The 25,373-nt window shown below is 26.8% G+C and overlaps 2 protein-coding genes across 2 annotated transcripts; both read right to left on the bottom strand.

Moving 5' to 3' along the window:
* LOC145828663 (ras and EF-hand domain-containing protein-like) lies at positions 1 to 25,373 on the bottom strand. The gene is made up of 12 exons (XM_082936418.1): positions 25,006 to 25,373; positions 10,472 to 10,642; positions 9,190 to 9,376; positions 8,868 to 8,948; positions 7,265 to 7,380; positions 6,052 to 6,120; positions 5,436 to 5,600; positions 4,485 to 5,058; positions 1,938 to 2,106; positions 1,235 to 1,434; positions 777 to 899; positions 1 to 498 (listed from the first exon to the last, which is right to left on the bottom strand). The coding sequence occupies exons 1-12, from the start codon at positions 25,371 to 25,373 to the stop codon at positions 331 to 333; spliced, it is 2,391 nt and encodes a 796-aa protein (XP_082792544.1). The 3' UTR covers positions 1 to 330.
* LOC145849780 (CD151 antigen-like) lies at positions 19,882 to 21,339 on the bottom strand. Its single transcript, XM_082954831.1, has one exon. It carries the CDS (start codon positions 21,234 to 21,236, stop codon positions 20,451 to 20,453), a length of 786 nt encoding a protein of 261 aa, XP_082810957.1. The 5' UTR covers positions 21,237 to 21,339; the 3' UTR covers positions 19,882 to 20,450.

A 25,373-nucleotide genomic window follows, 5' to 3' on the forward strand; every position in this document is an offset into this window, starting at 1 on the left:
GCTATGTAACTTGGTTACTCTATAGTTAAGGTATTTTAAAAACTATACATGTATTAACTCTTTAGAATTCTTTTAGATAATACAACACGAAATATTTAAAATCACAGCGTTAATTATGAGTAATATACTTAACGACCTCTTTTATGAGAATCAATTATAAAGTTGAAAACTAGAAAGACTTTTTTGACAGTGTGTTTAAGCTTAAAGTAAATTTGCAGGGTTTGTACAAAGTCAAAAGTCAAAAAAGTTTAAAGTTTAAAAATAAGTTAGAAAAGTATATTAGTTATAACTTATACTGTATACACTATTTTTAGAATTTTTACAAAGCATTCAATGTCGGCAGCAAGAGCCCTGCTGCTTGGGTATTCCCGTCAACTTTTTTATATCTCCCTTGTCGCTGTCAGTTTTCTCCTTTAGGTGGCGCGCGAGAGACAGCATCGCGTTTTCCACATTGGTGCCAGACGCAGCACTTGTTTCCATGAAAAATACACCGTAACTCTAAAATAGATTATAAAAGAAATTTACTAGGCATTAAATATCAATTAAATATATGGTTTAAATAAATTTAACACAGAAATAAGTTCAAGTTGAACATTCATAAATTGAAAAATTTATTCATTACAAAATTAGGCAGTTACTTATTTTCACCACTGAACGGACTATCAAACTGTGATTTTTATTCAAATTAATAGAATAAAAAAAAAGGTCACAATTATACTTTTATTCAATGAGTAAAAATAAAAGTTTACAATTAGTACATCTCAAAACTGTCTTACTGAAGCAAGTTGAGCTCCTTCTGACGAAGTGACAAACTGTTGATCACCATTTCCAATCATTTTTCCTCTCAAATCTGTTTTGTTGGCACACAAAAGTACTGGAATGCCTTCTGGTGACGAATCCTGTTGTTTTGTATTTTTCATTGAAACGGAGTATTATTTTTTTACTGAAAGCCTAGCAACGTTTACTAGCAATTTTTTGAAATAATGAAAGAACGAAATACTTTTTTCAAAACTCAGAACTTAAACTCAAACTTTAACCTAGATATGAATTAAGCATACTTGAAAAAATTATCTTGAACTTAAGAAATTTGCGTTAAAGAAATGTTTTGTAGAAACAGCACAGTACAAAAAAGTTGAAATAATGTAATAATGTTTTTATTAGTCTAAAATTCTAAATTAAGTCATTTGTAGTGTCATAATAAACAACAAACATTTTTTATCAAACACTCTCTCACCATTATCGAGTCCATCCATTCTCTGACGTTGATGAAGGAGTCGACGTTTGTGACGTCATACATCAGCACGACCCCGTCGGCCCTTCTGAAGTAGTTGACGGACAGCGACCTGAACCTTTCCTGCCCTGCCGTGTCCCACATCTGCAGCGTCACTGGCCGGTTGTGCTCGACGTGGATTGTGCGCAGCCTGAAGTCCACTCCTTCGAAGTTGTTTAATTAAACTAAACATTTTTTTATCACAATTATTTTAATAAAGTATTAATTGCTTTAAAATAATAAGTTTTCGTAAGCAATAAATATCAAACAGTATGTCTAAAATGCTCTAGAGGTTTGTTAAAAGATTGAGATATCATTGCAAGTTCTAAAGGTGGTTAAAGTATGATTAAAAAAAAAATTAAATGTTAGTTAGTATGTTTATTCAAAAGCTGTTATGCTGACTATGTTTTATAAATAATCAAAATAAATTAAAACTATAAACTAAATCAAGCTTTGTAAGTAAATTGTTTTGTATTGGCTGTTTTAAAATTTTAAAAGATCAGTTTATGCATATTTTAACTCTAAAAAACTTAAAAGATGCAAAAAATTGTTTAGTACTAACTTAATAAAACTATACATAATTTAGTTTCTTAAGCTTTTAAATTTATAGGTAGTAATATCTACGATGAATAGCTTCAATAAGTAATCAAAATGTGTACCAATATACCTAAAGTACTTCTTTGTTTTTCCAAGAACTCGTCTTTGCAGAACCTCAATGAAAAACTCGATTTACCAGTGTTGGAGTCGCCACACAAGATAATTTTGTACAAACGAGTTTTTGTCGTTATCGTGGGTTCCTCTTGTATTTTTGATTGGATATCAAAAGACGGAATTACCTTAAGGTTATTATTAATATTTGTTACTTGAAATGTTTTACACGTAAAATAAATGCTCGAACTTCACTATTAATAGATTTGTAGTATGGTTATGTAGAATATTTGAAATATAATTTTCATAACGAAATTAATTCATAAGTTTATGCTATTTTTGTATAAACAAAAAAAAATTAAGTTATTTATAGTATTGAAGAAATAGTTGTTTGTATTTAAATTATCCAGCTAGAACTAACTAAGCTATAATAACAAAAATATGATATACTTACAATTATTCTAAAAAGATGAAAGATAAATTAAAGCACATAGCATTAAATGCTTTTTTTTTAATTATTATGTAAACAAAACTGTTTAGTTCCTAGAAGCTTTTATAAACATATTTGTACTTTACAAACAATTTTGCTTTGACATATCTTACAAAACTAATTAATTTTATCCCTTATTTGATAATTTAGACTTACTATTAAAAACGTAATTATAAGTTTTAAACTACTGCATAACATAATTATTTGTACTAACTTTTCTTTACTAATAACATCGATTTTAAAATCTCTAAAAATTATGTTGGAGCATTGATTTATTTTCTAAATTTATTTGCTCATGCATTTTAAAATGTAAGCAGCGTGCTTGCTAACATAAAATAAAAATGTTTTCGTAACATAAATATTACTTTTTTGTTAACTTACATTTGCAAAAAAACGTTTACCTAAGGTTTTAAATATTTCTAATAACAGATCGTGCTTTTGTTTTATATTGGTAATTACTAAAACATAAAATTTTTATATTGGTAATTAGTAAAATATAAAAAAAAAACTACCTTTAGAGACATTTTATCTCACCTTCTAACACATACATACTAGTTTATGGTAAGGTTTAATCTGATAAATCATAATCAATATTTTATCACATTTTAAAAACTTATACTGAATATTTAATTTAAATACACAAAATTTACAAACTATTTTGTTACAAATTATCATGCTACAACAAACTGCTAAATATACCATAGTTCAGTGTGAGGTACACGAATTTACAACTGTCGAAATCAAACGAATTATAAAACAAGATTTCAGCATTAGAACGTTTTAAATTTTTATTTCTATACAAATTGATAGAAACGTGATATAAAAAAGTGTTCTCTTCATTTCGATTAGATGACTTTGATTTTTAACAGATTTAATTAGGTTAATACCAAACTTTTACTTACAAAAAAAAAGCTCGCACCCGCAGGGTAATTGTTAAAATAGTTTTAATTCCGAAAAATAAATATGTTTCGTGTCTTACGTTACTACTATCAAATATAAAATGATGTAATAAGTCAACTACAAAGTTTAAAAACTAAAACTAGAAAAACATATGACTTAATAATCCAAATAAGTATCAGTAAGTTTTGTTTTATAGTCTTAAAAACTTTGGATTAGTTTTATAACTTAAATCAATTATAAATTTAACAACTTTGTTCTAAAGAACTTGTAAAAGAACTTTGTTCTAGTGATAATTTTAAGATTAATTGAAAGTTTCATATTAAGCTATGTATATAAAAAAATTAATGTGATAAACTGAAAAAAAAGAGATTTTGGAATTCTTTGAACTCTATTGAAAAACTACATAAAACGAAATTTACAAACGAAACTGTATATAAGACGATCAATCAGAAAGAAATTAAAAACATTGTAAACAATACTGCTGAAAATGGACGGATTAAGAATAATAATTTTAAAACTAATTAATCGGATAGAAGTTTATCGGGTTGGAATTAATTCGAATTGATTGACTCGAATAAAAAATGGTTTAATGAAAAAACAAACATTTCCCATGCATAGAATTTTATTTTTAAATTGTAAGATAAATAGTGTTGCATAATGAAAATAAATTAACAAAACATAGACAAAGTTCATGTTTATGAACTGTGTAACTTTAAAGATTTTCATTGTTCCCATTCTAATTATGTGTAATAATTATAAAAATATAACAAATTTGAAAAATATATAATGCCATTTTAAAAACTAATTGTATTAAGATAATTTTCTGTACAAAAGATACAAAAGTATTAAAAAAAATAACCGAATAAATAAATATTTTAAAACTTTAAATAAAAATAAACTACCTGAAATTATAAGATAAGTTGCGATAAGTTAATAATTATATACAAGCACTACTTATCAAACACCACTAACTAATTCTACGTATCAAGTGTAAACTCATTAAACTTTACTTACCTGATGATAACGATGACTTTCAACTAGCTATAAACAATAAAAGTATATAAAAGTTACTTTGCGACAGTATACAAATAAATAGAAGTAAAACACAAATTGAAAAATTAGCAAAAGTAAAAAATTTACATCTTAAACTGACATTTTATACAGATTTCAACAAACCTTTTTTCGATAGGTGCTAATAGTGTCGAAAGTTCGCTCACTTTGGCAAGGCGAAACTACAGCCCTTGAAGCGCCCCTGGACGGGAAAGTCCCTTCGTCGCTACTGTAATCAGTGTAGTAGTAGTCCTTGACGCTTGAAGGAGCCGTAGTGTTCGAGCATCGCCTCGACGATTGATTTGGACGGTGGTTGGGGCGTCTAGGTAGTGGCGGCGTGTGGGCCGTCTTGCGCATGTGCATTACCGGGGAGGAGTGCGTCCTCTGGTGGCTGATCCTTTCCTGGCCGTACGTTATTTTGCGGGGAAAATTCGACTTCTTATGCTGGCTTCTGGTCTTTCTGCGCTGCACCTCATTCTGCACTGGTTGCCTTTCGTTTTCGAGGTCTGATTCTTCCATCGCCTCGCCCCTCACCGTGCCCACGCCGCTGTCCATCTCAAAACCGGTGTTCATGACGTCACCGTTGACGGATGCCACGTCATCGTCATCTTCCATGTATACGTCACGTGATTCCTGCGGAACGTAAGAAGGATCGCATTCCATGAGCTGGTCTCTGTCCATCTGCTGCGCATTTATAGTGCTGAAAATTGAAAGTGGTTTTGTTTATTTCTTGATATACTTGTATAAGAAAGTTGTATAAGCCTATAAGCCTTTAATAACAGCGTTTTATTCTTTGTGAATGAGCAATATGTTTAATTGCTTCTTTATAAGCTATCATCAAACTACGCTTGTTTCGTTACACAACGTTTCACTAAAAGCTTTATTTTGAAATCGAATGTTTTTGATTTGTTATATCATAAGTAGCTTTTATAGTAAATTTATTTTCTAGTTATAATCTAGCTTAAAAAAATTCAACAAACTGTTTTTTTTTATTAAAGCTCATATTTCAAAGTAGAAGGAACAAAAACGTCATGAAGCTTACGAAAAAAAAAAACTGGAATAAAAATAATAGCAAACTTCAAGTTTTTTATAGGGGAATAATCGTTCAGAACATTACTGCTATTGAGCGAGTTCATGGACCTGGACAAGTGCCTCGTGTTGCGACTTATGTTCAAGAAGTTCGTCCCCATGATCGTGTGCCGCACTTCATCGTTGTAATCGCGCAACTTCCGATTGTCATTACTGTTTTGCCATGTGTCATGTTTTGAAACAACTTTTTTTAATTTTATTTGAATAAGCTTTTTGTTAATTATATAGGAAGGTAAAACATTATGCCGTAAATAGTTTTAATGCTGATAACTGTATAAAAAACACATAATTGTATATAAGTAAATAAATTAAACTATATCTAAACCTTTTTTTAAATGTTTATTTTAAAAATATATATTGTGCTTTATTTACTACAAAGGTAAGGCAATGAACTTGAATAAAACACCCACAAAACAAACATAATTGTAAATGATATTTATAAGTACTTTTTGAATACATTTTTATCAGTACTACTTTTTACCAAGTGTTTAGTTTTCGCAATTAAAAGTAAAGAAAAAGTTTTTAAAGCAAAACTGTTTAGTTTAATTTTCTTTTAAAGTACAATTATAAAACATTTTATTAAAACTGTAAACATATTTATAACCTTATAGAAGAAAGTTGTCTTTCCATGTTATCTCTTTCCGCTAGGGCAAATTCAGCAGCTTCATTTTCTCTATTATATTAAATTTAAAAAATCTTATTATTTAAACACTTATTTTAGTACAATTTTACAAAAATTTGTTAGAAGTTATACATTATTTAGTTTAAGGTGTTAAGACTTACTACTTAGAAAATTTAAATTTATATTTTAATTCAATTTTCTTTATAGATAGATACATAGTTTAAATGCAACTCTCTTTAGCTTTTGAACTTTGGTAAAAACATAAAAAACCATAATATCAGTATATGAAAAGGCCAAATTTTTTTTTACATTTTATTTTATAACCTTTTATAGATATTTTTATATAACCATACTTTAAACTATAAGTTTTAAGAATAATTTAATAAAACTTCTAAAAAACTTTAAAATTGTTTTGTTAGTATGGGATTCAAAAACTCCTTTTTATTTTTATTTAAATAAAGAAAAAACGTAAACCAATTACATAAAGTATTATGCTAGATATATATAATTATGAATTATTTTACTTAATTGTTTAAAAACATAGAAACCAGTTTCTTACTAGTAGTTAAGAATGATGCATAAGATTGTACATAAATAAATTATACCTGCTGTAGATATAAAAACGATTTTGGTTTATAAATATTTTTTTCTATTACAAAAAAAAACATTAATTGTTTGTTTTATACTTGATTATATTTTAAGTAATAACAAAATTATTATGAAAAAAAAAGTTGGTTTATAAATTTTTCAGCTAAAGATACAATATCAAAATGTTAATCACGTTTTTTGTTTTTATGTTTACATTCAATAAATAAAACATGTAATTGCAAATATTAAACTTTAATTTGCATAAAAACTGTTTTGTTTTTTACAAAAACTTCTAAGCAAAGAAAATATTAGTATGTTTGTTTCAGGCCTTTCTTAAATGAACCTTTCTTTGCTGTTGATCAATTGGAAGAAAAAATTCAAAAACAGTAAATGAAAATTTATCTGTATCTAACTAAAAGCGAAGTTAAAATTATTTAAAACTACCATTTAAATTAAGACTTTTCTATAGTGATTATAAAAAAGTAAACGATCAGGAAAATATAAAGAAGGCTCGATTTTTTTAATTTATACGTTAGCTTCTTTAAAAATAAAAACTTAAATCCTTACTAAACTGTCTTATTTCAAAAAAAAAAAAAAGCAAATATACCTCTGTATTTCAATATTTTTTTCTTGCAACTTCAAATTAACTTGAGAAACTTCGCTTTCTAATAACAGTATTCTTGTGTTCTTTTCAGTTACATTACAGCTTAAAGCTGAGTTTTCCTGAAATATGAAATAGTTTGTTAGTCGTAATCTATTTTTAAAGCTGTAACTCCTACATAAACTAAAAACACTAAACGTTTTTAGTTTACCAAAATATTTAAACTATTGTTAACAAGCTTTTAGATTAATACGTTATGTTAAATCTGTATAAAACATTTAAAACATAAATTATTTTTCAAAAAGGTTGCTAGTCGTATTGATGCGAATCGCATACTAAAACATTTATAGACATATTTTAATGTTAAGTCTTTAAATACCTGAGTACTATTACGATCTTGCAAGTTTGTAATTAAAGATTAAAAAAAGAGTTTTTGTTTTAAACAACAATTTATACTAGACAAAGAAAACTATAAATAATGTCTATTATAACTATCCTGATTATTTAAATACAGCTAGGCTATTATTTTTGATTTTTTATATTCAATCAAATTTGTTGTTCTTGATCTAAAAAAATTATTATATGTCAGGGCTCGGCAAACTGCAGCCCGCAAGAATACAAGTGTGGTTCGCAAAAAACTTTTAACGTACACCAGATATTCTGAGGTTGATATAAAGAGCAAAAAAAAAAAAAGTCTGAGATAAACTTTACTAAAAGTTTAAAACTTACTCTAGGTATTTTGGGTGTGCTATGGAAAAAAAAATTGAAACTACGACTTCGGACTAAATTATTTAAATTTTTTAATTTGGCCCGCGATTACTAAACGCCTACCGACCCCTGTTCTACGTAAAATAACGCTACAACTGCGAATAATAAAACTATTAAAGTAAGATATCTACCAAACTATGTGTATAGATAATTGCCTACGTTGAAATAATACTCTTCAGTTTTTTATCAAAAATACAAAGAAAAATAAATAAATACCTTATTAACTTACATTTTAATACTTTTTGTAAAACTGTTTGTAACATAAGTAATAGCCTAAAAAAAATTAAATTAAAGCTAGTTTAATGTTCTTTCTAGTAACTTTATTATCAACTTGAAATACTTCTTACTCTTACTCTTACTCTTTATATTTTTTAAATCTCTAATTTTTTAAATATAAAAGTAGCTAAAATTACATATTTTAAAAATAATTTAAGGTATATTTGTTTTTATGTTTAGTACACATGCTAATTATTTTTCTTTAAAAAGCTTTCGTTTTTAATGGTTTATTACATTTTTTTGTTTATTAAAATACACCAATACATAAGACATAAAAAATGTTTAAATTCTTATAAAATATAAAGTTACCTTTTTTAGACATTTTTAAGCTAAACAATATTTAAATGAAAATCATTACAAACGTGTTTTTGTTATAAGTATTGTATTATGATATTTTATTTCAAACTTTTGAATTTAATTAATTTTTTATAAATACAAAAGCTAAAAAGTTTCAAAATTGAAATAAAACACATCTTTAACTTACCTGGCTTTAATTTGAAGTATATACGAGATGTCAATCTATAATACAACAAACAAGTTTTTTATAGAGACAAACAGCACAAACCTCCATTAATTTTCTTATTTTTTCTCGAAGACGGTCGTTGTCTTGTTGTAGAGGACTTGACAATGAAAATTTTTCGTTTATCTAAATTTTTTTTTTCATAAGCTTTAAAAATTTCTTATGGACTTTAAATTATAACCATAATCTACAACAGTATATATTAAACTTAAATTATTATACCGTGAATACAAACAGTTATTATATCCACATTTTTCACTAAACTGTTTTGTGAAAATTGTAAACAAACTTTTCAAAACTATAATACTTGTATATAAACCAACTGAGTTTTTTATTATTTTATATTTAAATTAACACATAGTCTAACATTTTTCAGCTTGTCAACCGCTTCTTGCAGCTGCCCGATCTTCTCCTCATATTTATTCTTCTCCTCCTCCATTTTCAATTCAGACTTCTTTCTTTCCTCGTTCCTGGCGCTCTTTTCCTTGCTGGCGATCTGAGCATCCATCTCGTCAGCGAGCACCGACATCTGCTCTTCCGACTTTTCCTGCTCTCTGGTTGGTCAGAAGGAAAACGTTATTCTTACTCTCATTTAAATAAGAAAAAAAGTATCTACTTTGTAAAAGTAAAAGTTTGTTAAAAAAAATACTGAAAACAACTGTAACAATTCTTTAGAATTAAACACAGAGCAATATATCTTTCGTTTATTAAAAATATTTTCAATTCTTTTAAAAACACAATAATTTTTAAAAGGTTTAATAATCTTATATCAACCTGCAAACAACACTTGATAATTTTAGCTATTTTTTTGTCTCCTTATATCTTAATTAAAATTTTTGCTGACTATAGCATTTAAATTACAAAAAAAAAATTTATACAAAAAAAGTTAATATAGTAACAATTAGTTGTTAAAGTAATAAATTTAATACTAGCTTTAACAGTTAATAACTTTCTTAAGTTCATTTTATAGCAAATAAAGTAGAAGAGAAGCTTAAAACCTCCCACGCATTCAAAAAAATCAAGTACTAATTAAATACACCAAACATATTTAAACTATTTAAAAACAAATAATTAAAACAAAAAATTCAAATTTTAGGATATTTCAATTCGGTTTTAAATAATTTTAAACAGTGTTTAGAATTGAAAAATGTAAAACACTAGTTTTATTTCTAAAAAAATAAATAAAAAGCTATTAATAATTTATTTGCTACTCGTGTTAGCACTTCAGACGCTTTATTTGAAAACTGTTTTAGACAATTATACAGCTTAAATTCAATAAGCTTTAATCAATATATTTTTTTAGTATTTTTTTATTTAATTAAAAAAAAACATTTGAAAAAATGAATTTTGAAAACCTTTTCTAATAAAAAAATTGTACTTTACAACAATTACGTTCTTTTTTTTAATCAAAGAATTTAAAGTAATTCTATATAGTTTATTTATTGTTGATACATAAATGACTTATAGTTCGTGACATAACTATAGTACTTTGTAGTCAGACTTTTGCATACAATGAGGTTGAATATTATGTTTACAGTACGGTAGTATATCATTAAGTAACTGCTTAAGTCTAAAATTTTGTAAACTTAAAAATAATTAACAACAAATTTAAAACAATTCTTCGATTATAGAACTTTAAACCAACGTACTTTTCAAGTGTGTCTTTCAAGTCAATGACTTCTGATTGTAATCCTGAAAACTCGTTCACCAAGCTGCGCATCATAGATGCAAAACTGTCTACTATCACGGCATTGTTTATTTTTTCTTTTTTCTTGGATTGCTCTTCAACCTTTCGATAAAAGTCTTGAACTTTTTCATAGCTATAATTAATTAATGTTAGAAGTAATTGATTTGCAGTTTGGTTATCAAAAACAAAACAAATGTACAAAATATTTTTTTAATCATTTCGTTTAAGTAACTTTGATTTTAGTCTTGTTGTCTTTGTTAATATTTTATATGTATCTGATATATTTTTTCTGCAGCTCTATGACTTTTCAAAACAGATTTTTACAAAAAAAAAAACTTAACTAAGGGTTAAAGCAGTGGACGGTAAACTGACCCACTGACCAAAAGCAGCCTGCAAACCAAAAATATGTGGTCCACGATATACTTTTCAGCTAAAATCATACTTTTTTAGAGCAATACATTTTTTTTTATAAACTTACAATCCGGCTTATCTTTTAATAATTAGTTTTTTACAAGTAACGACGCATTGTATTTTTGTTAGGGGTGCGGAAATTTACAAGTATTTAAAAAAATCTTAATTTGATACTTTTAAAAACCTACTTAGTAAACATAACAAATACAACTACCGTCTGTAAAACAAAATTTATTTTAAAAATAATAATTTTAACAGCTTTATAACATAATAAAAATTTTTTTTGGTGGACTATCTGTTCCAATGCTCCACCCTACCCGACGTCCCTGGTTAATACTAGTACTTCATTATTACATATTTTACTACATTTTTTGTACGTAAAGTTTTTTAATTGCTTCTTAATGTGATTCTAAATAACTACGGCTATTTGAAGACGTTTTTCTTTACAGTGTGGCCTGCTGTAAACTTTTAAAGATAAATTTGCCTATAATTTATTAAAAGGCTGCCGACTCATGTTTAAAATAATTAGTTACATATCCACTGAGAATTTAATCAAATTTAAAGTCGAATTTAAATTGTAATAGATAAAAACTATACCCCAAAAGTCTATCTTATAAGACTATAATGAGAAAAACAAACTTAGTAAAATGGCATTAAAATATCAAACTTAAAAAAATTTTGTAATTGGAGCTATGTTTAAAAAAGTTTTAAACTTTATTTTAGTCTTAAATAGATTTAAAAAACAATATAATATGTACTAAAAGCTACTAATACGGTTGTTTTGATATTTTTAAAAGTTTAAAGCTAGTATTCACAACAAATTTCAAAAATATTAGAATTTGATTCTATCACCCGTTCAACATACTGCTTTAAATTTGTTGATTTTATTCTTAACGAGCTAATTTTTTTCTTTTTATTTAAAATGTTTAGATAAAAGTTTAATTTTTTTAAGAATCCTTTTCGGCTTATCTTTGTTTTCAACTTTAAAAAAACATAAATTCTGTTCAATAGTTTGTAGTTATACTTTGTTGAGTCGGGACACGTTCAAAATCCACCCGCAATCAAAATCCACCCGCGATCAAAATCCACCCGATCAAAATCCACCCGATCAAAATCCACCCGATCAAAATCCACCCGAGTCAAAATCCACCCGATCAAAATCCACCCGGGTCAAAATCCACTCGATCAAAATCTACCCGGTTCAAAATCCACCCGATCAAAATCTACCCTGTTCAAAATCCACCCGATCAAAATCCATCCGAGTCAAAATCCACCCGAGTCAAAATCCACCCGTTCAAAATCAACCCGGTTCAAAATCCACCCGATCAAAATCAACCCGGTTCAAAATCCACCCGATTAAAATCAACCCGATCAAAATCAACCCGAGTCAAAATCCACCCGAGTCAAAATCCACCCGTTCAAAATCAACCCGGTTCAAAATCCACCCGATCAAAATCAACCCGGTTCAAAATCCACCCGATTAAAATCAACCCGATCAAAATCAACCCGAGTCAAAATCAACCCGATCAAATTCCACCCGGTTCAAAATCCACCCGGTTCAAAATCCACCCGATCAAAATCAACCCGAGTTCTTTTTTTTTCGAAATAAGAATTAATTTCTAATAGAATTTTGTAATATTGAATAAAGTTATATGTTTAAACAACTATTGGTATAAAAAAGAGTAAGTATTTATAAAGAAAGAAATTTTAATTTATTTAATAAAATAATTAAAAAAATAAGTTAAACAATATAATTAAACAGCATTAAAAAAAAATTCATAGTAGCTTTACAAGTATTTAAAATGTTTATAATTTATTAATGTTAGTAGTGTTGGTGTTACTTTAAAAAAAAAGAAGTTAAAAAAAAATAAAAAAAGAATTACGCTCAGTTTCAATTCATTTAAACTTCCTTCTAATTTAATTTCCCAAAGTCAATCATAATTAAATAAAAATATTTACTAAGGATAACTCATAGTAAATTAAAATATCAAAACTATAGAAGTTTATAAATTAGAAGAATCTTTAATAACATTTATTAAGCTAAAGAAAATTACAAAAATCAAATACCAAATAATGTAAATTTATGGAAAATGTTAATTAAATGTTACAAAAAGAAAATTAAAATATTAATCTAAAATTTTTGAGTTTTTTTTTTTGATGTAAAAAGTTTTGTGTTTTGTGCTTTACTTAAATTTCAAAATAGTATTACATACAATATTTTATTGTATAAAAAATTTCAACTAACAGTGTTTATAAAAAATAAAATATAGATAAAGAATAATATAAAATTGCAACGTGATAATAAAATAAAAATCCTTTGTTAAATTTGGAAAAACTATCACCTTTTAATTATATTTTAAACATTATTGTTTTCGACGTGGAAAAGACGTTAAAAGATATTTTTGGTGTGCGACTCGATAACTTTAAGGTATGTTCGTGCAAGAGGACTTAGGACCAAATATTTTGAGCGCTTTTATTTGTCGTTTAGTAAACAATTTATTGACGTTTCTTTTATTAGTAATTTTTAAAAACAGAACATAAATTTTAATATAAAAATTGGAAAACTAATTTACTAAAAATATAAATGAGGAATATGTAAGAAATCAATAACTGTTTTAAAACAATTTTATTGTTTTCTATCTAATTTTTGTTACAAATATATTTTAGTTATTTTTTATAATTTATACAATAATTTCAGCTGCTATTATCGTTTTTTCAAAGTGTTTAAGTTAATTGAATTTTATTTTATTAAATGTTTTTTTTATAAACCATCTATTTTTGAAAAAACTAAAAATTGTTTCGTCTAAAGTAACTAAAGTTATAAGTTATTTTTAATTAGATAACAACTTAATTTGCTAGTTTTTAACTAATAGTACAAATTAAAAAGCTAAACATTTTTCTATGAATTCTAAAGTCCTTTACATAAAACAAATATCGACTCTACAATTCATTGAGTTTGCTCAAATAGCTTGTAAATTGCAACTAAAAAAGTTAGTAGTTAGACTTGAGCTAGGGAAATTATATACTTTAGAATTGTAGTAGTAAACAAATAAGTTGAGTTTTTTAGAAATGACACTATATTTATAACAAATATTACGAAAAAAAAACTTAAAACATTTTTAATTTATTATTAAAATGTTCTATTTTTACATAGGTTCATTAAAAAAAGTATGTATTTCAGACAAGAGAGTTTAAATTCAAGTATAAGTTATTTTTATGAATTTTTGTACCAGACTGTATCAACTTAAACAATCGTATTATTAATTTTATTAATAGGTTAAGGCCAGTTTTGAAAGTGATTAATTGAGTGGTTTTATAAAATTTAATCTCTTTTGGTTAACTTTTAAATTTAAAATTTTCTAATCTAAAACTTTTAATTTACATGCGATAAATTTTCTTGAATTGATTTCCGACAATTTAAGTTAAAAGCTATAACTGCATGTTTTTAATTAATTAGTTGTAAACGTTTTATGTTTTTTTATAAATATAAAGTTGCATAGAAATTGTAATTAAGTAAGATAAATTATTATTTACTGTTCAATATTATATTGTTAATTGATATTTTTTAATTCATAGAAATGGAAATGTTATTATTTACCACTATTTTTTTTAAATATAATCTTCATATAAAAAAAGTCCATTTGTTAAAAATTAAAAAATTTTTAGTAATTTAATTAAAAATGAAACAATATTAAAATTAAACAAAATTTTATATTGGTTATAACGAATTTAAACGGTAAAGACAACTATTGTTATAACAAATTGTTTAGTAGACAAATTAACTTTAAAAGCGTGAAAATTTTGTCTAACAAATAAAACCGAAAAATAATAAATATTTAATTTAAAGTTAATATTGAAAAATCTTTAAATGGCAATACAGTAAAGGTAACTATCTAAAGTAAATTAGTGACCTTTTCTTAACAAAGAGAACTTTTATAGAAAAATATCTTGTTAAGACCTTTCACATAAAAAAATTATATTAAAAAAAACACAAACTAAATGAATTTTAAACGTTTGCCTTTTACTTTTTTGTAATTAAAAGTAACGAAGATGCAGTTGGATTTAATCAGAATCGGCAGACAATTGTTTATCTCGGGCCAAATTTCATGTTTCAATTTTTTCCGCGAGCCGTTGTTTTATTCAATTTTTGTTTTTAATCTGTTTTAGTCACGTTTATCTACTTAAAGGGATCAGGCCTGGCATAATTAAAATGTATATTTTTTTCTAAAGTCGAAAACTATTTTAAAAACTTGTGTCGTATTATTATTTCTATCATTATTTACAAGGTGTAGATCATTAAAAACAGGTGTAGATCATTATGTACACTTTTTATAATCAATTTCTATTATTTTATTTGTATTTTCTTTTTAGTAGTTAAAAAAAATCTTTTTTTATTTAATGCACAGCATATCACGTATTTAAAATTTTAGTGATTTTGTTTAACTAGTTAAAATATAAACAAATATTAATACTTTCATTTTAAACAGTGTAAGTTTTTCTTTTAAAACCTTTAAATACCTTAATAATCTATCAAAAGTTTTTCGAGTTGCAACTTTTTGAAACAAAAAAAGTACAACAGTTACTTCAACCCAGTCACCGTGTTTTTAAAAGTTAAAAACATGTAAAATTGCCAATTAAAAAAACTTTGCAATATTATATAAGTAATTTATCCAAGTACGTAAGCTTTTGTTGTTTAAAAGGAAAAGTAAAGTCTAAACTTTAAAGAAAAACTTCTAGATTTACTATCTGTCTTTTTTCACATCTAAGGCTTAAGCATAATAAATAATTTTTAAATGATATTCAGAAACTTAAAAACAAACTATTATAATTTCTTTTTTGAAAATTTCAATTTAAATTTTGTTTTGTTTAGTTGACCAAATTTACATGCTCGAGGGCCACATATTTACACTTCGAGGGCCGCAGTTTGCTGACCCCTAAATTAAATGGATTAATTTGTAGTATAAATGGTAGCTTTCACTTGTAATACTCAGTTTTTATAAAAATTATATCGTGTGACGTATTTGTTTAAAAATTACTTAAAAGTTCTAAATTATTAAATTTTATACCTAGAAACAGTAAATTATAATTGATTGTCGTGTAATTGTGATTGAGATAATACAAGATTATTTTTTCTGGCACATCCATTAGTTTTCTAAAAGTTTTAACATAGTCATATTTGTATAGTAAAACTTTAATTTATTTATCCTGACGTTGTTAAACTTTTATTAGCTCTTATAGTTATACTTATATCAAAAACAACAGTACCTTTAAAAGCTGCTTGCCGGCTGTAGCTATTCAAAATTATATTCAGTAATCAAAAAAACAAAAATATTTTTGTAAAAAATTCCTTATAATAAGCAAAAATACCAAATAACAACTCAAAAAACCTCACAAAATAAGTTCAATCTGTAGTACAGTTTTTATATTCTTAAGTCAATTTATAAGGGATAAAAATACAAGATTTTATAAGTGTTTTTTAAATAAAACTTGTTTAAGATTGGTACTTTAGAGTGGTGAGATTTGTTTAAATGATACTTGATTTAAAAAGAAATAAATAAACAAGATACTTGTTTCGATTCGGTTGGATTTTGACTTTGGTTGATTTTGTGTCGGTAGGATTTTGACTCGGGTTGATTTTAACTCGGATGAATTTTGATCGGGTGGATTTTGACTCGGGTGGATTTTGATCGGGTGGATTTTGACTCGGGTTGATTTTGATCGGGTGGATTTTGAACCGGGTGGATTTTGATCGGGTGGATTTTGAAACGGGTGGATTTAGAGTTGGGTTGATTTTGATCGGGTGGATTTTGAACCGGGTGGATTTTGATCGGGTGGATTTTGAACCGGGTGGATTTTGATCGGGTGGATTTTGATCGGGTTGATTTTGAAACGGGTGGATTTAGAGTCGGGTTGATTTTGATCGGGTGGATTTTGAACCGGGTGGATTTTAATCGGGTGGATTTTAACTCGGGTGGATTTTGATCGGGTGGATTTTGATCGGATGGATTTTGAACCGGGTTGATTTTGATCGGGTGGATTTTGACTCGGGTTGATTTTGATCGGGTAGATTTTGACTCGGGTGGATTTTGATCGGGTGGATTTTGACCCGGGTGGATTTTGATCGGGTGGATTTTGAACCGGGTGGGTTTTGATCGGGTGGATTTTGAATGCGGGTGGATTTTGATCAGGTGGATTTTGAACGCGGGTGGATTTTGATAGTATACCGTTGAGTCATATACAAATAATAGAGAAGTCTAACAGTAACTTACTAGCTTAGAAAAAAAAAGTTTGTTATGTATCTTTGTCGGCATACTAAAAAATATTAAGAAATATATGCAGCAACCTTAAAAAGTACTATTTATTTGTTGTTACCTAATAAGGTTAAAAAAAGCTTTTAGATTAACTTTATATTACAAATTAAAATAACATTTCGTCATAACATAAAAAACATCACAATAAGTCAAGCCATGTTCACGATTTTTCTGTATTTTTAAACTGTAGTTTAAGGCATATAGAAGCTATTTCTACAGGTGGAATATTTCTGTTTAAAACTTAATTAGTTTAAACCAGGGTTTCCCAAACTTTTCTACAAAATGCCCCCTTTTAAGAAGTTAACAAACTATGGCCTCCTTCAACAAGATTTCTCAAAAAACTACTATTAAAACCTTTAACAAACTTTTAGCAATTATAAAAACAAACCAGATAATATTATTAAAAAAGATTAATTATCTTATTAAAATGACTTAATTTAAGTTAAAGTTTAAAAACCTAAATTAAGTATAAAGTTAAATACACAAATTAAGTAATTAAATATACCTAAGTAAAACTCTTGAGTCTGAAAAGTGTATATGTTGTATATAATCATAGAAAACCAAACAACTATTTCAGTAGTTTTATTAGAACATTACTCGTTAGAGTTTGTAATATGTATAAGAAAAAAACTTACAAAAGGTTAACTATAAGTTTCACAACAAAGTTGATATTTGAATTTTAGTACTTCAATTTAATTTGATGCAATGCCATTAAAAAATATTAAACTGCTTAAACTGCTTGTTAAGTTAAGTTTCTTCCAAGTTAATTATCATTTAGTATTTTAGCAATAGTAGTAGGTAGAAAAGTAACATTTTCCCAAGATTTTGCAGCCTGTCTATTACCCCTTAGATTCTTTATTAATTGAAAATTTATAATTACCAAATGTGTTTCAAATTGTTTTTGAAGTGTGTTTTGTAGTCTGGACTAAAAGAGCAAAAAAAAAACCTAACAAATTTATAAAGATCAATATGAAATAAGTAAGCTCGTTATACTTTTAGTTATCAGCGTTACTAACGAACCTTGTTCTTAAAACAAGCTAAAAAGATAAGTAAAATAAAAACTTAAACAAAAAAAGTTTATTTAAAAAAACTTGTATGAATTTATACATTTTTTAATTTCAAATAGAGCTAAAATTTTTGTGTAGTTATATAAACAGTAAATTAAGCTTGAAGAAATAGTTGTATATGATTTTTTATTGTTCTTTAATAGTTTACTTCATAACAGCTTAATTTTATTTTTGAATGTTTGTACAAAACAGATGTCATTAAACATAAACTTTTTTTTTTCAATTGAAAATTACATTATTTTACTATAGTCTTTGAGTATCACTAATTAAACTAACATACCATATTATTGTAAATATCTAATAGTTTATTAAGAATACTGTTAAGTCTAATCTTTGTTAAAACTGAATTCCACTTCTTAAAAATTTGATTTTGTTTATAATTTAGTAGTGTTATTTGTGTAACACCCATTTTTTACTAATTCATTTTATTTTTTAAACTTGTAGTCAAATTAATAAATATATTTCTTTCAATTCATATTAGTTTTGACCATAGTATTATTTTAATTAAAAATTAGTATAAGCAATTTTTTTTTATTTAAATTAAAATGGTTTTCCTCGTTTCTAAATTTAGATACTTTGAAAAAGTTTTTCAAACGTAAAAACCAAAAGAAAAAAGTAAACAAAACCACAACTTAGTGACTTTACAGCGGTTTTATGTAAGCTATTAGTGATACAAAACAATAATAGCAATATAACAACCTCAAACATTACAAAATAGATAGTTCGTCAAACATTTAAAGTATAGAAAAGTATGCACAAATTTCTTTTGAAAAAAGATTAATAAAAACCAAAAACAACAATGTGTTTAAATTTTTATATGTTCTATGGACTATAACGCATAAGTTTAACCTAAAAAATATTGTACTTTTGACCTAACAAACGCTTAAAATGCTGTAATAACTTATCTACATTGTTCCTTAATGGTATAAGTTTTTTTCTTGAGAAAAAAAAGCTAAATTAGGTATATCAACCAGCTATTGAAAACTAAATAATTGATAAACTTAGATATCATCAAATAATTAGCTTATAGAAATTTACAAATTAAAGAAAAATATTTTATTTAGGTTCATTATTAAAAAACTTTCTTTTAGTTTCAACACTGGTCCTTTCAATCTATAAAATATAAAAAAGTTATCGGTTATATACTTTTTTGAAACTTATGGAGGTTAAATTACAACTGTATGAGAAATAAAGTTAACATATCTTCATCTCTAATCATCACCTAAGTACTTCATCACTATATTTTAAAAATGAATCACTGTACTACCCAAGTCTAACCTTGATTTTATTAATCTATTCTCATTCTATTAATAATTAAAGACTAGGGAGAATTACCAATATATTTTATCAAATTTACTATTTTTTTTGTTTCAAAACTTAAAAGTTCAGAGTACTGCTATAAAAATTACAATGCTGATAAATCAGTATATGTGTATGTATGTACTGCAAAACACTTTATCTTGTTTAGATAATATTTAGAACTACTTATGTGAACAAAATAAACAAGTTTTGTTCTTAAAAGATCTTTATTAAACTGTATTAAGCTTTATAATATTATTCAGTAGCAATAAAGGACTTACAACTGTAGTTAAAAAAAGTTTATTTAAAAAAACAAAGATTGATCTTACTAGAAAAAAAGATCTCATACATATTTGTGTAAATCCAAGTGCATTCTCTGTAAGCATAAAAAAAAGTTCAATTTTTTGGCAGCACATGTAAACCTAAAACGTTCAAAGTGTTTGTTTAAATGTAATATTAGCATTGAGAAAATAAGTAAACTAAAGTTATAAAATAGAAACAGAAAATTTGTAAGTTTGCAATAAAAAAAATCAAGTTGGCTTTTAGCTAACACAATTTAAAGCCCAAATTCGAATAAATTTTAACATGCAGTCTCACTTACTGTTTGTCAAGGATTTAAATGTGATTAATAAAAGTTCAATTAAAAATTCACATTAAATACTTATAAGCACCAAAAAGTTTGTATCGCAATTATTCATCCTTCAAGTTTATGGTAAGCAAGTTTCTTAAAGCCCTTAATTAACCTTTAACTATAACTCATATCAAAACTTAGTACTTTATTATAATAGAACTTATGTATATACATTTAAAGTACAAATTCAGTAACTTTTTTTTTAACCAATCAAGACACGTTTTAGTAAGGTTCGGAATCTTCTTTCTTGATGGACTTTTTCAAGCAGCACGACAAAACCATCACCAAAATCTCGAGCAGCGCCACGGAAATCCCGGTGATGCACAAGATGAACAAATGGTTCTTGAAGTAGTCGATCAGTTGGGACAGGCAGCCCATCTTCTTGGCGCCCAGAACCCTGTAGATGTTGGACGGATGATCTGATTTGCTGCAGTCGTCCGACACGGTCTTGCAGCACGAGGTGGGCGTCTTGAGCTCGGTCGTCATCTGCTTGATGAAGTACGAGTCCTGCCAGTCCAAGTAGTCCTCCACGCCGCAACACTGGAACTCCTGCTGCATCTTGTCTGTGGCCGCGGTCAGGGATTCGTACCCAGTCCTGTTGTAGTTCTTGTTCAAATGGGACTTCAAATCGTCGGTCAGTTTTTCCTCGATGCTCTCACGATACGTGTAGGCCAGTATCCCCGCAACGAACTCAGCTAAGAAGATGACCACCAAAAGCACAAAGTAGACGGTCAGCAGCTTCTGGTTCTTCTGAATGGCGCCAATGCACCCTAAAACTCCGGTGATCAAGACCAAGGCTCCGGCTATTATGAGCAAAAATATGATGGCCATGTACTCGGAGGTCTGAAGAATGGCCACGTACTCCATTTTCATGAGGACTGTGTACAGGCCCACGGCCATGGCCACCGCCCCACCCAGAATGAAAATGAAGTTGAAGGCCAGTAAGGTGGCTTTCAAACACTTGATATCGCAAGTGTCGCTCTTTTTCTCGTAGTCCTCGCGCCCCATTTTGTTGGTTTTTGGGGGTCGTTTTTGAGTTAAAATGTTTAAGTAAAAGTCCTTTGAATGTTTTTAATTTGTTTAAAACTTGTTATGGTTTTTTTTTATGTTTTATATATTGTTAGAGCATGTAAGTCTTACAAATGTTTTTATCACAACTTAGTTTATATAATTGAATGTATTTTAATAACCATTAAAACTGTTTTTTTACTCTAATAAAACTTTTATTTTCTTTTTATAACTTTAATTTACCTATTACTTAAATATGACAAAATTATTTTTAGAAGCTAAAGTGCTAAATAATTACTTTTCAATAATTTTTTTATAACAATAAGTTTACAACTTCAGATTTTGAAAGTATACAGTAAATTTTCAAAAATATTTGTTTTAAATAACATTTAAGATTAAGTTTATCAAAAAAATACTTTAGTTATAAATATTTAAATTTTTTTACACTTTACCATTTTTTGATAAGTTAGTTTATAAAAAAACCACTTGGTTTAAACAAAAAAACCACAAAAACTGTTACTTAATGCTAAAAGTATTAGAGATTATTGTTGGCAAAGTTTTTTTAAAGCATAAAAACCCTTTTAATACTAGTAAATTCAAGTCCATGTAAATATTTAATGCTTCATAATAGGACTTAGTGATCTGTATACCAATTATTGTGATTTAAGTGTAACTAATATCATTTTAACTTAGTTTTAAGATGTTTTAAACATATATTAGGATTAATAATTTAATAGCAATAAATACTGTAAACACATTTAAACTAATTTATCTTTTTTTAAGAAAAAAACTATTGAATTGAAAGTCTGCTATTCATTTTGTATACAAACATTCTTGTTAAATTATGAGAAATAAAAGTAAACTTTGGTAAAAGCTTTTTACTATATTAAAAAAATATATACACTAATAAAGAGTAACACAAGTTTTCTAACTACTATACTAGCTGAAGTAAATTGAAAGCTACAGGTACTAGTTGTTCATCAAAAAAGTTGGTACAAAAACTTAAACTTTCAACTACAACAAACAAATGTTCAAAATATAGCTAAACAAACAGAAAGTTTTTTTCACTCTCCTCTACGTACTTTATTATGCGCAATAGCTTAAGCTCACTGAAACGCCCTTGCTTAAGGAGCTTCACGCTTCGCTAACTTTCCACACAACATTGATGGCAGCGCACGCACATATTTAGAAACTGACGAATAAGAGAAACGCGTCTCTCACTTATTTTCCTTCTCCGAAACCGCTCTACAATTTTGGTCGTTTTTTATTCAGTGCGCTTAAAGCAAAGTTTAGCACGCAAACAAATAAATTTTGTTGATAGATCAATTTAACGAAAAAAAAAACTAGAGAATACTACGAAATAAAGCTAATTGACAGTCGTATTTGAAGTTTAAGCAGTATAAACAACATTTTCTATGATAAAATAATTCATTTTGTAAAAGTTAAATAAGACAAATAATATAATAAACATATTTATCCACTCTTTATTAGAAATTTAAAAATTATACTTTTTAGGGCTATTTGTCCATTTTTAAAAGTAATATACTACCAAAAGTTTTATACCTACAAAAACTCAGAATTTGGAGTGTTTCATCTAGTTATAAATATAATATGTTCTTACTAAAGACAATTTGATAAAGTCTTTTTTTGATGGTAAAAATAAGACTTACTTGAACAAATTGAGTCATTTGTTGTTAAATAAAAAATATTACTTAAAAATCTAACCCTAAGTGTAACTAATAAACAGATTTGTATATTTTTTAAGTCTGTAATTACTAGTATCTTTTGACCTTCAGGATACAACTTTTTTTTTGTTGTTAATGGGTTTAAATAATTATAAATTTTACTAACTTAATGCTTTAGGACATCGATTAAAAAAGAAAAAAGGTACATATCTGTCTGTATTTAAAGATTTACTTGAAGTTTTTACGTTACTTATTCTACAATTTTATACTCTTGTAGTTCTTAAAATTAAGTTATAATAAAAAAGTTAGTTCACTCATAGATTCGTTGATTTCGATAAAGAAAAATGATTTAAGTTCAATAAAATTGTAATGTTTAAGACTCAGCAAACACAAATAAGGTCATTCAATCAACATTATGTTACAACGTGCCATATAAAAAGTATTTATATTATATTTTTTTTATTGACAAGCAATAAACAACAAAAGGAATTTATCACATAATGAAAAGCAATATACTTGAGTAATCAGTATTCAACAACTTTTTCCAACCACAAACTTACTATAAACTCGTTTTTTTTTTCTGAACTTCAACGTAAAAAAAAACTCGTTTTATTGTAAAAATTTAAGAAAAAATCATTAAAATATTACATACTCTTAAAGCGAGTTTGCGATTTTTTATTTTTTCTAAGTTAATTTTTGCAAAATACTGTACTTAGTATTGACTAAAAAATTCTTTACTACTTTAACTACTTAAAATTTATTTAGATGTACTTTATTTGGATAAACGACAATTTAAATTCGGAAAATTGAAATTTTGACAATTCAAGTTCTTAAAGAGAAAATTAAAGGGGCATAATTTAAAAAGCAATATATATTATGAAAATAGAAAATATATGTATATAAGTCTAATTAATACCAACAAGCCATTTTTTCTTTTTATGAAATTTTAAATGTTTTTAAAGATGTTTGAAAATTACTAAAAATAACTATATTTTTTAACTCATCTTAATCATATCTAAAAAAATATTTAAAGCTTTGCAAAAATAAAAAAATTACTTCTTGATTTTAATAAGACCTATATACATATTTTTTTTTAAATGTATATTACTTTTTGAGTTATGCCCCTTTAATTTTTTCTTTAAGAATTTAAATTTTTAGAACTTGAATTGTCCGAATTTGAATTGTTGTGCACCCGTTTGTTAGATCTAAATGATTTTGTTTAAATTTTAAGGTCTTTAATACAAATTAAAGTTTATGCTTTGCGAATGAATTGTAAATGTCTTGTACTGTTTTTTGATAACTCCCATTGTATATATAAAAAACATGTTTAACGCAACAAACTATGAAATACAGCTCATAAAGTTTAAAGAATATTTATTTATCAGTGTAATATATTACATTTCATAAAAATAAAAAATGAATAAGATTTTACATGTCCAAATACTTATGGTAGTTTTTGCGCGTTTAAATTGAAAATGTAATCAGTAATAAAACTTATGTGTAACAGTAAAAATTAAAATTGTTTTTACGGGTTTAAGGTTATACGTTTTATTCTGTTTATTGGTTTTTATTTACTCGATTGTGTTTGTTTTTTTTTTAAAGTAAAGTATTCATACCGGTAGTCAAGTTAAAACAATGAAATTTTCCAGTCTAATCTTTATTAGAGTTTCCTGTAATATTTTGTTTAACGATTATTTTTCTATAAAATTCATTGTCAAACTTTTATAGTTATAATCATTTTTTTTGTCCTCGAATATACAGATCAAAAAAAAAAAAAATTAATACTTTCCTATGATCCTAACTTTTTGTAGTATACGAATCTTCAATTTTAATATCTCCTTGAGTATAATGTTAAGTTCATTATAACTATCAGTCTCAAATTAGTATCCAATATTTTATAGATTATCTTTAATTTAATAACTTTACATGTAACCGTTTTATTTAAAACCAAACTCTTTTTAAAACTTTGAAAAAAATAACGAATCAATTTGAGTGTACCAACATAACTGCTTACACTAAAAAGATACCTTTTAAATAAAACCTTATGATCGAGCCAAGTTATGCAAATCATTCGACCAACAAACCTGAACAAGCTGTATATGGAGCTTCCCACCGAGTCGGTGAAGTCCTCCCATCCCTGATCCTGCGGCAGCATGCTCCTCCTTCGTTCCTCCGTCCTGATTGGATGACTCCGCTTCGGCGTCGAAGTTCGACCGCCCTCATCGGGGGATTTCCCGCTTCCGAGAACCTCAACAAACTTGTCAACGAACTCCGCCTTTTCAATCCTGCCGTCCCGGTTGGAGTCTATAGTTTCAAACAAATTGTCGATTTCGCCCTCGTCGTCATGCATGAACGAGTTTTGGCAGAGGAGGGACAGTTCCCGCTTGTCCAGGTATCCCTTGCTTCCCGTGTCGAAGCTGTCGAACACTTGCTCTATCATCAGTCTATCCAT

Source organism: Thalia democratica, chromosome 2 (assembly GCF_965202585.1).
Source record: "Thalia democratica chromosome 2, ktThaDemo2.hap1.1, whole genome shotgun sequence".
NCBI classification, from domain to species: Eukaryota; Metazoa; Chordata; class Thaliacea; order Salpida; family Salpidae; genus Thalia; species Thalia democratica.

Coding starts and splice junctions, on each gene's coding strand:
- LOC145849780 (XM_082954831.1), bottom strand. CDS start 21,236: ATGGGGCGCGAGGACTACGAGAAAAAGAGCGACACTTGCGATATCAAG.
- LOC145828663 (XM_082936418.1), bottom strand. CDS start 25,373: ATGGATAGACTGATGATAGAGCAAGTGTTCGACAGCTTCGACACGGGA. Junction 9,377..10,471: donor TTGAAAGACACACTTGAAAA/GTACGTTGGTTT, acceptor CTGACCAACCAG/AGAGCAGGAAAAGTCGGAAG. Junction 7,381..8,867: donor AAATAAGAAAATTAATGGAG/GTTTGTGCTGTT, acceptor TTCATATTTCAG/GAAAACTCAGCTTTAAGCTG.